Source organism: Nylanderia fulva, unplaced genomic scaffold (assembly GCF_048542155.1).
Source record: "Nylanderia fulva isolate GAGA-0341 unplaced genomic scaffold, ASM4854215v1 Scaffold177, whole genome shotgun sequence".
Lineage (NCBI taxonomy): Eukaryota > Metazoa > Arthropoda > Insecta > Hymenoptera > Formicidae > Nylanderia > Nylanderia fulva.
The window spans coordinates 183,622-202,478 of NW_028190023.1; the positions used below are offsets into that span (position 1 = coordinate 183,622).

General features: G+C 32.0%; 2 protein-coding genes and 1 pseudogene across 2 annotated transcripts; all 3 read left to right on the forward strand.

Moving 5' to 3' along the window:
• Window positions 1–5,637: 5,637 nt before the first annotated feature.
• LOC114935445 (uncharacterized) lies at window positions 5,638–7,605 on the forward strand. The gene has a single exon (XM_029308291.2). The coding sequence runs from the start codon at window positions 5,638–5,640 to the stop codon at window positions 7,603–7,605; it is 1,968 nt and encodes a 655-aa protein (XP_029164124.2).
• A 459-nt stretch (window positions 7,606–8,064) lies between these two features.
• On the forward strand, window positions 8,065–9,627 carry LOC146723673 (uncharacterized). Its single transcript, XM_085481364.1, has one exon. It carries the CDS (start codon window positions 8,065–8,067, stop codon window positions 9,625–9,627), a length of 1,563 nt encoding a protein of 520 aa, XP_085337490.1.
• Window positions 9,628–9,843: 216 nt separating this feature from the next.
• On the forward strand, window positions 9,844–17,484 carry LOC146723674 (uncharacterized; annotated as a pseudogene).
• Window positions 17,485–18,857: the final 1,373 nt, after the last annotated feature.

The following is an 18,857-nucleotide window of genomic DNA, read 5'->3' on the forward strand; positions in this document are numbered from 1 at the left end:
TTATTATGTCTCGATATAATTTAATTTATCGAATTTTTATTATATCTCGACATAATTTTAATTCATCGAATTTTTATTATGTCGTGACATAATTTTAATTCGTCGAATTTTTATTATGTCTCGACATAATTTTAATTCATCGAATTTTTATTATGTCTCGACATAATTTTAATTCATCGAATTTTTATTAGGTATGTCTCAACATAATTCTAATTCATTGAATTTTTATTATGTCTCAACATAATAAATATTCTTTGTTCTAGACTTTATATTAGTGATATCTAGACTTCGGATTATATGCAAATAGCATATTTGTTACTTTTTGCACGTTCTACGACAGCATTTATAATGTGAAAAAATTATAATAGTTTCAATTAATTAATGTTTATTAATTTAAAAAATTATAATTTATTCACATTATTAATGTTCTTGTAGAATATGCAAAAATAACAAATATGCAATTTGCATATAATACGAAATCTAGTGATATCCAACTTATTTTCTAAATTCACGAAGCTATCATTTTCCTTATTACTCTTGAAAGAAAGATCGATTTGACATGGTGACTAATATCCAGAATTGTACTTTCCATTTCTTTCTACGAGTTTTGTTAAATTAGTATATCAAGCGTTTTATAAACTTTTTTCGGAATAAAGCTGTCTTCAGTATTAATATTATTGCTAATCGTACATAGCAATTTTGTGTTTGTGTTATTCATTATTTCTATATTATATTATTTAAATTTTCAATTATCTCCTTCAAAATCTTGTCAGTATTACTGTTACCGATTTCCTTTGTTGTTATATTTAATATAGATAATACATCTGTAATATTAGTAAATATTGATTTCAAATTCGGTATTATATCTTATAATAGAAATATATGTACATAATCTAAATTAACTGAATTTCTATATATACATAATTTTAAGTTACCGAATTTCTATTTCCCTTTCTAACTGAGAAATTGTAGTCGAAATCACTCAATCATAAAATTAATAAACACTTATTTATCAGATTTTAACTATTATATTGTACATATACACCAAATCTTTTAATATACATTACTATCACTACACTAACTTCTCGATACATACAACTGTCAAAATATGCAATGACAGCCGCTCACGAAGAAAACGCTATGACGGAATCAATCGGCATCACGGATTAAAGGCAACAATTCTTCGATACATTCGAGAATAAATAACATGCCTTTTTTAGAAAGGGAATCTTGTCTTTCTCTTATATCTCTTCTATTTCTATCTTTTATCTTCTTTATGTTATTCTAAATGATTAACCGCAAACTGTTAAACTATCAAACAATCTTGGTTGTGATTCACACAAGCCGCGAAACAAACTTCGAGACAACCAATCAGCGTCGCGGAAAAGAGGCTTCAAAACTTCGATACAAATTGAATTCACACAGTTAACATGCCTTTTTTAGATATATATTTATATACACATACACAATAAATATATATAACATATTTTTTCTCTTTAAATTGTTCTAATTAATATTTCAATAAATAGTTATTATAGAATAATTAATGTTGATATGCAACAAAAAATTATATTATATGTATATGTATATATATATATATATATATATATTGTATATATAATATAATTTGTCATATATATATATATATATATATATATATATATTTAAAATATTTAAAAATGTTTAAATTTGGTTTTAAAGAAAACGTAAACAATACCGTAAAATAACTATAATGTAAAATACGATACTCTAAAGGAATTATTATGCTTTATGGAAACTGGCTATCTAACAAGCTCGAACTAATGATTATAAATGAAGTATATGATCTTTATGTAGCAGCTGATAAATACAATATACTATACAAGATTTCAAATTAATTTGTGCACAACATTTAATTATAAATACATTAGTAAAGAATGTTGTAACATTTATATAAAATAAATAATTGATGATTATAAGTAAAATATATAACTTTTTTGTACTGCTGAGTAATAAACATTTTAAAACAAATAAAAATTCACTATTTTTGAAAAAAAGTTCATATTTAATTCGTTTGCTACATTTATAATAAACAATAAATATTTTAAAGTAAATAAAAATGCAATATATTTAAAAAGTAAAGTATTTGAAACTATGTTTAATTATTATATTATTATATTATATTATTAAACAAATACTTTATAAATAAATTTTTTTCAAAAGGTGCAATATAGAATATTAGATTATTTGATTAATTATTATATATAGAATATTAGATATTTGATTAATTAGAAACTAAAAATAAAACATTAATTAGATTGTATAAAATTGTCTATAAAATATTCTTCATGCATTTGGATGCATGCATTAAATATTTTATTATGTATTTTTAATATCTTTTTTAAAAACATAACATTTTATTCTACTGATAATCAAAATTATTATTACCTCATCTTAAATTTTAATGAAACAAATATATTTTGTTTTAATTCTTAAGTAATTCAAATTTAAGTAATCCAAGTATTTCTACATTATATGCACAAATTTTTTCGATGGTTATATAGTAAAAGATTTTTTGCGTGACATGTTTTAGTTTTTTTTTAATGTATACAAAAAATGTAGTTAAACTCTTATAAAAATAACAGTTTTTATTTGCAGCTGAATTTCTGAGTAAAAACAATTTTGTAAAATTTTATATGACTTTAACGGAAGTCAAGATATATGCGAATTGGATCTTGTATGAAATTTCACCAAAATTATTTATTAATTGTAATTAATATTTTTTTATTTTTATTTCAGTTCCTTTTTATTTATATATTCTTCGTTTTCTTTCTTCTTCTCTCTTTTTCTTCCTCCTCTTTCTTATATTTTTCTTATATTTCGTTCGTTTTAACTGTAAATAAAAACGTTTACATATACATATTAATTTTATATATACGGGTTATTATTTTAGACCTATTATTTTTAAAAATACAGTTGCTTATCTTAAAAATAAAACAATTTAAGAAAAAATATTTTGTATAAGTTTTATCTTTGAGGGGGACGTAAGACAGTGTGATTAATTCATTTAAAGATTATATAAAAATTACGTTCAATTTTTTAAATAAAACATTTTTTATTAAATTATAGTTTACCTCGAAAGTTTTCCAAAACACTGATAAAATACTTTTCCATTAAATACTGTTCAAATTATAAAAGTGAAAGTTTCCAGGATTTGATAAATATTTTGTAAAACATTTTCAAGTTTTGTAATTCAAAAATTGCTTAATAACAATATATATTATATTATAGTAAAGAATATATACTTTTGTTATAGTACTTTGAAAGGCTCTCGAGGTGAACTATAACAAAATGCAAAATAGTTTCATTTAAAAAATTAAAAATGACTTCCCAACAACTATTTAAAGTCAAATTAATGACATTATCTCTTTTTCGAAATCATGAAAATTTTATACAAAACCTTTTTCCCGAAAATGTTTTCTTTTGAAAATAATTAATTGTATTTTTTAAGTAAAATAAATTAACATTGCATACACACACGCACGTACGCACGCATATATAAAGTATCACAAAAATCTAAAAATGATATCTCATAAACTATGCATTTAAAAAAGTGTTTTAGACAATAGTTAAAAAGATGCATTTAAAAATAATTTGAGCTTAACCGTGAATAACGTTGCCAATGTTGCCACATATTTCCTTTACATTATTGATAATATATATGCATATATATATATATATATATATATATATATATTCATCCTTATTTTGTGTATAAAAGTATTAAGATAAAATTATCAAAAACTGAATGTTTTAAAAGTTTTAAACTGAATGTTTTGGTTCAGTAAATAGATCTTTTTAAACCTTATAACTTTTATCTGAAACATTTTTTCATAAAACTTATATTTTTTGAGATATTTCAGGGTCCCGGTTTTTTTTTATTCACCCTGTATATTATACACCACACCACACCACACCACACACACACACACACACACGTACACGCAGACGACACGCACACGCTCACGCACACGCACACACACACGCGCACACACACACACACACACACACACACAGCGTGTCCCACCTAGATGTGGCAACCCCCTTTTAACTTTTAAATTAAAAGAGATAGACAACAAATATATATGATGATAGATAACAAATATATATGAAATTAAATGGCTCGAACTGAACTTTATTGTGAGCATAGTGGTTGATTATTAAATTATTTTTGAAAATTTTTTCAATATTTTTTTTAAAAAATAATTCAAAAATAAAAAAAATGATCACCTTTTCAATAGCAACATCTTTATTCTTCTTAGAGTAATAAATATTTGAAAATTTTTAATTTTATTTTTTGGAATTTCTTTTAGAAATTCATAACTCAAGTATGAATAGAGATAAAAATCTAAAAAAATCATGGAAACTACTTTCAATAAGTGCAAAAACAAAAAAATGAAGCAAATAAAAAAATGGTCGATTTGTGTATGGTATGAAATACCCCATATAAATATAAATATATATATATATATATATATATATATATATGTTCCGGAACCGTTGAAAATAATTGAGAGTCTCCGCGAAAAGTTTAAATGTCGCGCGATTAAATATATTGAAAACCATAAATCGTCGCATTAGCGAATCACGAATTTCCACGCGACCGAGGCATAGCGCGTAGCCGATCCTTCTCACACCTCTTTGCAATTCGCATTCGCGGTCCTTTTTCGCCAACTTAAGTGCGCGGTGTATCGATTAGGATCTGTCGCGCACCCCCGATCATGCCTATCTGAGTCGCTAATATCCTTCCTCGTTTCCCGTTCCTTCTTCTTGTTCCGGCTCTCAGTGTATTAACACATTGCCTCGTTATTGGAGATTCGTATCACGCGTGGTTCACATAATCCTTCGAGTCACGAAAGCGATTATTTTCCGCCGGTCATCGGCAAAAATTTGTAGAATATTGTGCAAGCGATATTTTCCATTATTTCAGTTTTATTTGTGAAATACATGCATAGTTCGGCTGCAATTACGACCGCATGTATCACCACGTGCTCCGACATTACAGTGTTCCGGAGACTCTCAGAGACCTCGATTTCGCGAACGGTGCATCGCGCATCCGCGTTCGGCTCTTGATCGCTGCGATCTTTGTAAAAATTATCGCGAGAAGATTTCCGTCGAGTACGCGCGCAGCAATTACGATCAAGCACAAGATGTCCGTCCGTTCTCGTTAAAATTTTTGTCCACCGTTCGCCAAGTGTGTTTAATTCGAACTCGTAACTTTAGTTTTTTTTGTGAAAGATCGACAACTTTAGTTTTTTGTGAAAGATCGAATAAACCTTTTTTTAACCATACTCTCAGCTGTTAACAATCAACCCCTTCTTCCTCTATTCCCGATCAAAATTAATTTAATCAGTGCATTCCGCATCATTTCTGGTCCTTCGAGCCGGATCGGGACTGAGGTTTTTTGCCTTTTTTGACTGTTAACAGCTGTGTTGGTGCTACGCGTTCAGTAGCGAACTCGTTCGATTATCGCGTAGTGGTGCAATAAAAAACCTGTGTAAATTGGAATCCTTCGAAGAATTGATGCACGAACAGTCTACAAAAATGAGCTCAGTTATTCGTGCGATATCTAATTTTAAAAAGTTAGGTCAAGCTAAAATGACCTATGCAGTGACGAAAAATCGCATGAAAACATTAAAAGAAAAATTCGAACAGTGCTCAAAATTAGATGCCAAATTACACGCTTCCGCTGACTCCAAGGAGAAGACCACGCACCCCTACTTCTCAGATCACGAATTTGACGAGTGCGAAGAAGCCTACGAGACAGCGTTGGATTATTTCGCAGAGGTTGTACATGAACTCTCCAAATCATCAGTTCATCCTGCAGCTAACGTAAGTCATTTGCACGAATGTCAGTCTCATACGACACTCAACCTACCGAAGGTCACATTGCCGGTCTTCGATGGATCGTTCGACAAATGGGAGAGCTTCCGCGATCGTTTTCAATCGATGATTATAAAAGAAAAAAGCCTGTCTAACGTACAAAAATTGCATCATTTATTCTCGTGTCTAAAAGGCGAAGCGCTCACCGCGATCGAACATTTAACGATTACTTCTGATAATTTTGCTGTAGCGTGGACGATTCTTTCGTCCAATTTTGAAAACGAGCGTCGGCTAATCAATTCGTATATACATCGCTTATTTACACTGCCCAATGTTACGGCGAAATCGGCGACCGAACTTCGAGCTCTACAGAGCAAATTCACTGCCGCAATTGCCGCGTTAAAAAATTTGTCTCGTCCGGTCGAACACTGGAGCGATATTTTTGTTTATATTATCACACAAAGACTCGACAAATCCTCGCGCGAAGCGTGGGAATTGAAGTTAGGAAAAACAACCGTCTATCCTACGTTTGACGAAATTAGCGCGTTCTTGGATTCTCGTATTCGCGCTCTCGACGCCCTTGTACCGATCGCTTCGACACTCGATAAACAAAGCGATAAATCAAACGCGAAATTAAAACAAAGGGCTGTCATTTCGCATACAACAAGCGCCACGAAACTTTCGTGTCCCGTGTGCGAATCGAATCATTTGTTATATCAATGTACCGCGTTCCTCAGAAAAACGCCGACTCAGCGATACGAAATTATTCGTAACGGCAAGCGTTGCCTTAATTGTCTCAGTTCGAAGCATCAAGCGAAAGAATGCCCGAGTACCCGCTCGTGTAAAGAATGTCACAAAAGGCATCACACGCTTTTACATTTTTTTGACGCTCCGAAATCAGCTGTTCAAGCGTCATCGTCTCCCGCGTCAACAAATTCCGTCATCTCGACAAGTGACGTTTCCTCGCATATCGTTGCGAAAGCTGTAACAGCGCGTCACATTCTCCTTGCAACTGCTCGCGTTCGCGTGCATTCAATGCACGGTCGATTCCAATGGGCCCGAGCGCTCATCGATCAAGGATCTGCGTCATCCTTTATAACCGAAAATTTAGTGCAGTCATTAAGACTTCCGAAATTAAATACCGCTGTTAGGGTAACAGGTATCGGCGAAACGCAGACAAACGTTCGACATGCCGTTCATCTAACGATAACTCCCAGCAACGCGGACACTCCGGTTTATCGAACCACCGCGTTAATTTTAAAATCGTTAACTCGATATTTGCCAAACCGTCTCGACATTCCAGAGCAATGGCCGCATTTGAATGGCCTTTCGTTAGCTGATCCCGATCCCGCAGGATCAGATCCAATAGAAATAATTATCGGAGCGGATCTTTTCGGGTCACTCATCCTCGACGGCGTTCGAAAAGGCGCGGTTGACGAACCGATCGCTCAAAATACCGCGCTAGGCTGGATCATATCCGGACCTATAGCGCAACTCAGACCGCTCTCGCAGTCGTCCATTGGAGTACATCATTGCTCTGTTACGGATGATCTCAATCAAACTCTCCGCCGATTTTGGGAAATCGAAGAAGCTTCATCGAAAATAACTAGTGAAGAAAAGGCATGCGACGACCATTTTAATTCGACACACTCTCGAAATTCTAAAGGTCGCTATATCGTCAGACTTCCATTTAAACACGGACCTCCACTCAACATTGGAGAATCTCGACATTCCGCGCTTTAGAGTTACCTTCGCACGGAAAGCCGCATTAAAACGGATTCATCGAAATCGTTGGAATATCATAATTTTTTAAAAGAATATTATGATCTGAGACACATGCAACGCGTCTCAGAAATCGAACAATTAATCGACTCGAATCAAATCGTACATATTCCGCACCATGCCGTATTCCGCGCTAACAGCTTAACAACGCGAATACGTATCGTTTTCAACGCTTCAAGTCGAACCTCAAACGGTACGTCATTGAATGATCATTTATATCCGGGCCCTAAACTTCAAAAGGACCTTGCTGCAGTGATTTTGCGTTGGCGCACATTTCGATACGTTTATTCCGCCGACGTGGCAAAAATGTATCGCCAAATTCAAGTCGATCCTCGCGATCGTGATTTCCAGCGCATCTTCTGGCGGCCATCTCCAACACATTAAGTGGAGGAGTATCGTCTCTGTACCGTAACGTACGGCATGACTTCAGCTCCGTACTTAGCTTTGAAGGTCATGAATCAACTCGCCATAGATGAAGGCTCTTCATTTCCATTAGCCACATCCGTTATTGATCGTCAAATGTACGTCGACGACTTTATCTTCGGCGCCGACGACAAGGTTCTCGCTCGTCAAACTCGCGAGCAGATTGTTTTTCTTCTCAAAAGAGGTGGATTCACGCTACGAAAATGGGCAAGCAACGTGTCCGAACTCCTTGACGAGATCGAAGATACCGACCACGGTCTCGCTCAAAGCCGAGATCTAAACGAAGATGAGAGCTTGAAAATTCTCGGTCTTACTTGGCAACCAGATCGCGACATCTTCAAATTTACCATTACGATTACAGGGCCTCCTGGCAACACCAAAAGAAGAATTTTATCCGACATCGCCAAATTCTTTGATCCACTTGGATGGGCAACTCCAGTGATTATTCGCGCCAAAATTTTGATGCAACGACTTTGGATCGCTAAATGTGATTGGGACGAAGTCGCTCCGCCGAATTTGCTTGAAGCCTGGCAGCAGTATCATACTCATCTTAAACATCTAGAAGAGGTGATGATTCCACGCTGGATTCAACTCGGCCATCACGTATTGCATCTAGAGTTGCATGGATTCTCGGATGCATCTACCAAAGCATACGCTGCAGCGGTGTACATTCGCGTTGTCACGGTGGATGGAATGGTCTCGGTCAATCTTCTTGCCGCAAAATCAAAAGTCGCTCCTGTCAAAGTAATGAGTGTTCCGCGACTCGAGTTATCTGCAGCTCAATTACTCGCACGGCTCATTCATTTCATTCGCGAAGCTCTCGACTTTCGTGAGGTAAATGTTTATTGTTGGACCGATTCCACAATTACTCTTGCCTGGCTGAGCCGACCTTCTACTACATGGAAGACATTTATAGCGAATAGAGTAGCCGATATTCACACGCTACTTCCGGACATTCCATGGCGTCATGTCCCAACAAAGGAAAATCCTGCCGACTGCGCATCGCGCGGGATCTCTCTCGACGACCTTGCCACAAACCTTCAATGGTGGTCAGGTCCCGATTGGCTTATTAAATCTTCCGATTATTGGCCAAAATCTGACTCGGATTTCGATCCCCACGCGCTAAGCGAGCAACGCGCGCAACCACAATCGCTCACTACATCCGTTGTCGCATCGTGGGACCTATCACAACGTTATTCGTCATGGCACAAACTCCTTCGAATAACTGCATACATCTATCGATTCGTAACGAATTCCCGCTCTCGACATATCAATCTCAATCTGAAGATACAAAACCCTAGAGCTCCGATCTACCTAAATCCGATTGAAATTAAGTCCGCTGAAATCTTTTGGATTCGTTACATTCAATCAAAATTGTTTCATAGCGAGATATCAGCACTCAGTACGGCAACTCCAATCAAGAAATCTAGCACACTGCTTTCATTAAATCCTTATCTCGATAATGATCAAATAATTCGAGTCGGTGGCAGGCTAAGGAACGCCACCTTACAAAGCGCCGTTCGCAATCCGATTGTCCTAAAGGACCATGCCTCAGGATGATCATCATGGACACCCACCGACGAATGTTGCACGCTGGATCTCAATTAACATTAGCTCGGATCCGAGAGAAATTTTGGATTCTGCGAGCACGATCTCTGGTTCGCGCTGTACTCTACAAATGTGTATCATGTACACGAGAAAGGGCTCAGATTCCTAACGAGCTCATGGGCGATCTTCCGAATGTAAGAGTAAATCGCTCAGCTCGAGCATTCGAACATGCCGGTGTCGATTATGCCGGTCCAATTCTTGTACGAACCTCTCGTGGACGAGGTCATAAAGCGCATAAAGCCTATATTGCCGTGTTCGTTTGTATGACGACAAAGGCGATCCATCTCGAGCTCGTTAGCGACTACTCTTCAGACGCTTTTCTCGCCACATTAAATCGTTTCGTTTCTTGTCGCGGATACCCTGCATCGATTTATTCGGATAATAGAACCACATTCCAAGGTGCCGATCGCGAACTTAAACTCGCAATCGCGCAGGCTTTAAAAAATTCGGATTTGCAAAATACGCTTTCGACCGACGGAATAAACTGGCATTTCGTGCCTCCTTCCGCTCCCCACTTCGGTGGATTATGGGAAGCTGCTGTACGCAGCGTCAAATACCATTTAAAGCGCTGTATCGGCTCACATACGCTCACATTTGAAGAATTAAATACTGTTCTTTGTCGTATCGAAGCGTGTCTTAACTCGAGACCTATTGGGTCTGTGTCCGAAAATATCGATGATTATCATGTATTAACACCGGGACACTTCCTCATCGGGGGACCCATCTTAGCTGCGCCACAGCCAAGCGTTCTCGATCTTAACGAAACTCGTCTTTCCCGCTGGCAATTGTTGCAACATATTACAGAAAAATTTTGGAAATCATGGTCAAACGACTACTTATTAACGTTGCAGCAGCGGCCAAAATGGAAAATTGCGCAACGACTTGCGACTGTAGGCCGAATCGTTCTCTTGCGGAACGCACTTGCTCCTCCGTCTCACTGGGAGCTCGGACGTATCATCGAATGTCATCCCGGCAACGACGGACTCGTTCGCGTCGTTACCGTGCGCACCACGCGTTCACAGTATAAGCGTCCAATTGTAAAATTATGTTTTCTTCCGATCGATATCAATACTTCAAGCGATCAAAGTTCCGGCATGGCGGGCGGCACCGATTCCGATTAGACTTAAGTAATAATGTTCAAAAATTATTGTACTGCACCATTTGTTGTGAAAAAAAAAAACTTTCCATATTCGTATTGTAAGCGTTCTAGTCATAAATTGTAAGCGTTATAGTCTTTACTTCGAATAAAATCATTCGAGACGGGCGGTATGTTCCGGAACCGTTGAAAATAATTGAGAGTCTCCGCGAAAAGTTTAAATGTCGCGCGATTAAATATATTGAGAACCATAAATCGTCGCATTAGCGAATCACGAATTTCCACGCGACCGAGGCATAGCGCGTAGCCGATCCTTCTCACACCTCTTTGCAATTCGCATTCGCGGTCCTTTTTCGCCAACTCAAGTGCGCGGTGTGTCGATTAGGATCTGTCGCGCACCCCCGATCATGCCTATCTGAGTCGCTAATATCCTTCCTCGTTTCCCGTTCCTTCTTCTTGTTCCGGCTCTCAGTGTATTAACACATTGCCTCGTTATTGGAGATTCGTATCACGCGTGGTTCACATAATCCTTCGAGTTACGAAAGTGATTATTTTTCGCCGGTCATCGGCAAAAATTTGTAGAATATTGTGCAAGCGATATTTTCCATTATTTCAGTTTTATTTGTGAAATACATGCATAGTTCGGCTGCAATTACGACCGCATGTATCACCACGTGCTCCGACATTACAGTGTTCCGGAGACTCTCAGAGACCTCGATTTCGCGAACGGTGCATCGCGCATCCGCGTTCGGCTCTTGATCGCTGCGATCTTTGTAAAAATTATCGCGAGAAGATTTCCGTCGAGTACGCGCGCAGCAATTACGATCAAGCACAAGATGTCCGTCCGTTCTCGTTAAAATTTTTGTCCACCGTTCGCCAAGTGTGTTTAATTCGAACTCGAAACTTTAGTTTTTTTTGTGAAAGATCGACAACTTTAGTTTTTTGTGAAAGATCGAATAAACCTTTTTTTAACCATACTCTCAGCTGTTAACAATCAACCCCTTTTTCCTCTATTCCCGATCAAAATTAATTTAATCAGTGCATTCCGCATCAATATACACTTATTAAATTTATAAAAAATAAATTTATTTACCTAATATTGCATATTTCCTTCTTCCTTCCTTTTGTTTTTCTCTTTCTGTATTTTTTCCGAATCCTCTTTTCTCTTCTTTCTCTTTCTTTTTCTTTTTTATGGTCCTTCTTTTTCCTTTCTCTCTTTCTCTCGATTAATCTCCGTCACTTTCTTTCTTTCTATTATATACAATATAATTTATAGCACATGATCGTTACAATGGTATGAAATTGTAAAATACTACTATTCAAGAATGTCTAAATATTTCCATAAAAAGGTAGATTTTATAATATATAAATATAGATAATAGAGAAAATATATAATAAAAAATATATAAAAATAGATTTTATAATATATATATAAATATAGACAAAATAGAAAATATATAATAGAGAGGTTGTAAAATTACTACATAACGATTAAAATAGAAATGTATATAATATATTATACTATATACATACTTTCCTATTTTCTTCTTTCTCTGTATTTTTTTTTTAAACTTACACTATCTTTTATATATTTATATATATGATGTATTTTATTCTCTGTATTTTTTTTTCTTAACTTACACGCACTATCACATATACGCAGCCAGAATGACAGTTTGACAGTCGTATCATATAACCAACATACGAGGATACAAGTGAAGCAAGTCATAGTGCACGAAATGCTCGACAACCAACAACCAATCGGCATCACGATAAAAAGGCAACAATACATTCGAGATATTGCGAGAATACATAACATGTCTAAAAAAATTAAACAAGGTATATATATATATATATATATATATATATATATATATATTAAATATTCATAACTAAAATGTATTAAAAAAATATTTTCTTATTTACATAACATATATTTGTATATATAATATTATATACTTATTATTGATATTATATAAATTAATTTTAGATAATAAACTGAAATATTCAAAATTAGAAGAAACGGAGGAATTAACACGCTTCAATAAATCGATTAGGTAAGCTTTTTCATTATTTATTATAACATGAATATCTTTTCTTCAATAATTTTGAATTTAATCATTTAATTTACTTAAAAAATTTTTTAAATTTTGTATAATTATGTGTGATATAAACATTCATTTATTAATGTTTAATTATTTAAATTTCATTAGGTTAATTCATTTTATAACAAAATTTATTATATGTTATTATTTAATTCTTATGTCATTGATTATTACTAATAATTAATAATCGTTTTATGATCATAACTATAATTATTATTATTAATTTAGTAACATTTTATATATTTATATTCATAGTATATCTAAAAATGAAGATATTTAAAAAAAAAAGAGGACATTTCAATTTTAAAACATAACAATATTATTGAAAATACTAATGTTTCGACAAAAAGTGGAAAAGAAATTACAATTATAAATCATAACAATGAAGAGGAAATAATACAGTTCGTATCTGATGAAATATTAGAAACGATACAGTTTGAAGATTCAACTGTGTAAGTTTTTATATTTATTCTTAATTCTTACTATACGAAATTTATACATTTACAAAAATAACATAATTTGTCATCTGTTGTTGATTTTTATAAATCAGTTAATATTGATTTTGGGACAGTTAAATTTAATTTCTCATTTCTACGTAATATCTACATATATAGATTAGAATTGACAAAATATAATTAAATATGTAGTAAAATTAATATCAAATAATGTAGAAAATTATTGTGACTGTGACATATAAAGGGTATTACTGTAAATATGATTTAACCATGGATAAAATGATTAATTTTATTTATGTTAAATTTTTCGAAAAAAAATATTTCAGTGAAATTATTGGTTTTATTGATGAAATAGAAGGACCTAAATTTGTTGGCAAGACTCAACAATATAAATTATTAAAGTTTATTGTAAATAATAATAGCCGGCATCAAATCCAAATGATTGCCTAGAATAAGGAAATTGAGCAAATAGAATTTAATTTGCAACCAAACCGAGTAATTAATATATTATTTATTTACATTTATGTTTTGTTACATTAATTATACTTGGAATAATTTTATTATAATAATTTTTATTTGATAAAAAATAATATTTATATACAAATAAGATGTTAATTCGACAAGATTTATTATTAGTACTAAGTTGTTATTTAATTAATAATTTCAAATTGTCATATTTTAAAGATAATTCACATTGATGGTGCTAAAGCCAAAAAAATAAAATTCCCAGAATTTAATCACGGAACTGTTCCGTATGAACTTGTAATTCAGTCACACACCGTAATCAATACTTTAGGTGCTTTTGATATAAAAGCAACAATTAATATAGCAAAGCCAAAATTAATAAAGTTTGAAGAAATTCCTGAATATTTAAATAGCTATATACGCGTAAGAAATATATATTATTATATGATATTATATTATGATTAAATATGTTTTTAAAAAATGAAAAATTTATTCACAATAATCGATATTTTATTATTAAGTAATAACATACATTTATTATTATTAAATGATAATCCTTAAGAGTCGCCAGTAATAAATAATGAAAAACTCTCCTCCAATTTTAAAGTCGACCAGACTGGCAATAATTTATTTTAAATAATTAGTTTAATTTACAACGTTTCGGCTGTCATTGCAGCCCTTTTCAAGTAATCTATAAACAATTATATACATATAAATATACTCTTAATGCGCTTAATCATACAAATAATTATAGATTTACAAAAATATATATGTTTACATACCAGATTAATACAATAAATCATATTTACAGCAAACCCCCGACAAAATTAACCATTGTTTTGATGAACAATGTATAACTGACAGAAGTAAGCACGAAATAAATAGATGTTGACTGTTAGCAGGAAACTTAGTCACTACGCGTTGAGGAAATAGAAAACCAAAGTACTGTGTCTTTCGCAATTTTTAAACCGTCAATACAAAGTCAAATAAATAGATAAATAAATAAATAAATAAATAAATATGTAACATATGACAATATAATATATTAAATAGCTTCAAGAACGCGATCATAAATCCCACTGAAATTCTCCGTATCTTTTTGTAAATTAATGCTTTTTCTTTGGTTTTTTATATAGAACATTTCTGCTATTTCTCTTTTTCTCGTTTGTTTTTCTTGATGCAGAATCACAGGAGAATCCCAACGGAACTCATGATCGTTACAAGTCCGATGCAAACTAACAACTGAGTGTGATGTCGTGTCTTTTTTAATGTTATTTTTATGTTCCTTAATACGTGTTTCTAAATGTCGCTTTGTTTGTCCAATATATGTAGAGTCGCAATTCGCGCATTCGATCTTATAGACGACATCGGTTCTTTTTAAGTTATCAATACTATCTTTTCCTCTTTTTATCAAAGTGTCTAATTTTTTTGGAACGGTATATACTACACCGATTCCATTTTTGTTTATGCAACGAGTAATATTTTCGCTCAAATCTCTAATATACGGCAACACTATAACATTTCGTGTATCAAATTTATCTCGATTAGACGCACCAAAATTACCGCCAAATTTAATCGCTCTAAGTCTCCTGTTAACAATTTTGTTTATGACTGTTAACGGGTAACAATTGTTACGAAGAATTCGTTTGACTAAGATGATGTTTTTCTCGTGAATCATAGGGTCAGCGAGTAAAATAGCCCTGTCCACGAGGCTTGTGATCACACTAATTTTATAACGCATCGGATGGTTCGAAAGAAAATTTATATAACGGCCTGAAAACGTAGGCTTACGGAACCAGTCAGTCGTCAATTTGCCATTAACTCGCATAACGCTTGTGTCTAAAAAACTTAAGGAACAATTGTTCTCCAATTCAAACGTAAACTTTAGTCGAGTGTGAAAACTATTAAAAATCGTAAGCATATCCTCCACTTTACATTTCGGAATAATTGAAAAAATGTCATCAACATATCTGAAATAACAATAGGGCTCAAAATCCAATTGACGCAAACAATATGATTCCAAATCGTCCATAACCATATCAGACAGAATTGGAGACAAAGGAGACCCCATAGGCGAACCGAAAACCTGCTCGTAAAATTTTCCATCGAAAACAAAACTAGTCGAGCGCATGACCGTGTCAATAGCATGTAAAAACTGTGCAATGTTAAATGAAGTAAATTGTGAGATATTATCCCAACGGTTTTCTATTGCTGCTTTTATTAATTCCCACGGATTATATATATTTTTGTGTGTTAGTAAAAAGCGAAGTCACGTCCAACGAAATCATGACATGATCGTCATCAATGTTTTTATCTTTAATAATTTCAACAAAGGACCAACTATCCTTAATGTGAGATCGAGGTTTCTTGACTGCATTTTGTAAAATCTCACCTAAATAAGATGCAATGTAATAAACCGGACTTCCCAACGTTGAAATTATGATACGAAGAGGGTAACCTACTTTATGGATCTTAGGTAAACCATAGGCACGAGGCAAATTGCCATTAGTACATCTCAATTGTTTGTAAATTGAATCATCTATGAGTCCATTATCCAACCAAGATTTTAATAAAGTTGTGATCTTTGCGTTGAGAGCGTTTAATGGATTTTTATTAAGTGGTTTATAAGTGGAAACATCTTTCAGTAAACAATTCATTTTCCCCACATAATCAGTCCGATTCATCAATACTGTGACTTGGCCCTTATCGGCTTTTGTTACGAAAATGTTACTATTAGATTTCAAAAATTTTGAACAATAAGCGTATCTATTAAAAATGTAACTATCAATATGACTCACATGCTTTTGTTTACTTAAAAATTTTTGTACTGAGCTCGCTACTGAAAATCTCACATTGTCGATGTTATCCTTAGGAAACTTTCTATAATTTGCTTCTATATTTTTTATGTTTTCCAAAACCGAGATTTTCCTATCGTTTTTATTATTTCTAAAAATGGGCACGCCAAACTTGTCACCCAAACTCAAAAAATTCATAACTGAATCCGGAACGCGATAATTACTAATGTTAACAATCCATTTGCTGTAATCTATTTTTGTCAATGGATTTCGAACCCCATAATACTTCCGACAAATGTAATCGAATTTCTTTCTTAAACGCCTTAAAAATTTATTATTATTATTTTAAATTGTTACATAAAATAAGACAATATTAATATATTTTTTTAGTTATACATGAATTTATTAAAACAAATTTTAACGTATCATCATCAAATAATTCTAAATCCTTCGGTTATGGTTCTATTACAAATGGAATTTATAAATTGGAAATAAAAATAAATGATTATGACAATAATAATGAATTCGAGAAAGGGCAAGAAATTGAAATAAAAGGATACTTGAAAATTACAAGTAAATAATTAAAAAATTTTAATTTTAAAAACGAAAGTATATATTTATTATTTCTATTAATGTTACAAATTTATTTTATAGATGACATCTTCTATCTAGATGTTGAAAAAATAACGGATATAAAATGCATCGAAGGAAGAAAAATGTCTCTTATGGAAGTTTTACTTGGATCGAAAGTAATTATGAAGAGGAAGGGTGACGAAAATAAATTAGAAGTGCCAAATAAAGTTTCTTGTAGTTTTTAAGTAATTAAATATGTTAATGTATTATTTATTTTAAATTATTTAAATCTTTATAAGAGAGAGAGAGAGAGAGAGAGAGAGAGATATTAAAAATTTTAAAGTATGTTATAATAACTTAATATATCATAATAATTTAATGTTAAACAGTTAATTTTAGTGTGTTATAATAATTTAATGTTAAATAGTTAATTTTAATGTTATTAATTATAATTTATATGATGTTAATGTTAATTAATTATATTTTCAATAAAGAACATTATTAATAATATTGCTTAATTTGTTAAATTAATAATTCTTTCATGTATCCGCACTCAAAAATCAAAATTAATCTTATATTAATGATACATCAATTTAAAAAAATCATTAATCTTTGCTAAATTGATAATATATTAATATCGTTTTATATACATATATATATATTTTTTTTCAATATTCTAATTATTTATTATACCTTTATTGGTACATTACTTTGTCTATAATATAATAAGAATACATAAAATTATGTATATGTATGTATGCTTAATATATGTATTTTAATATAATTAAAATTAGAAAATTTGAATATTTAAATATATATTGCTAATTATGTAAATATGTAGTACAAATATTGGATTAATAATAACAGAAACATTGGATATGAATATTAACAAAACATTGGGATTAATATTAACATTTAAATTGAAATTTATAATTAGATGTAAAATTATAATTGTACTTATTAATATCTTGCAATTTTACCATTTGTAAAATTAATATTAATTTTACCGATTATTATATTGTAATATTAAAGTATGCTCGCACCATATTTATTATTACTTAAATGATATAGGTACATATATCTCAGTTTTATTAACTCAGCGAGAAATGTTGGTCAAATCGACATCGATTCGACATCTTTTTAATCGAATTGACGTCGAATCGATATCGATTCGACCAATCATTTCTCACTGGAAAGATAAATAGAATTATTTTGTATAGATAGAATGTGAAAATAATAAGATGGCTCAAATCATACGAACATGAATCTTACTTCATTTTATCTTGAAATAAATGAAATTTCTTATTATCTGTTTATTTTATATATTTTTAAAAACGTTTTCATTTAGTTTAACATTTTTATTTAGTTTTTATTTACTTTATTTTTTCAAACTGTTAAAATTGACAATTTATTTGACAGCAGCTAATCTCTCTCTATATCTCAATCTCCTTCTAATATGTATTTTTCATCTTCTCTAATTTTTAAGCTTTCTATTTTTTTTCTATCTTTTTTGTTTTCTCTATCTCTTTCCGTTGCCTGTTCTTTGTATTTTTCTTTAGCTTTAAATAAAATATTTAGAAGATTATTAGTTATAATAAAATTTAAATACACACATTGAATATTTTATATATTATATAAAATATTAAATATTAAATATGTGTTTAAATATTATTATTTAATATATATTATAAAC

Excerpts from the sequence above, each read along its gene's own strand:
- LOC146723673 (XM_085481364.1), top strand. The coding sequence starts at position 8,065 with ATGACTTCAGCTCCGTACTTAGCTTTGAAGGTCATGAATCAACTCGCC.
- LOC114935445 (XM_029308291.2), top strand. The coding sequence starts at position 5,638 with ATGACCTATGCAGTGACGAAAAATCGCATGAAAACATTAAAAGAAAAA.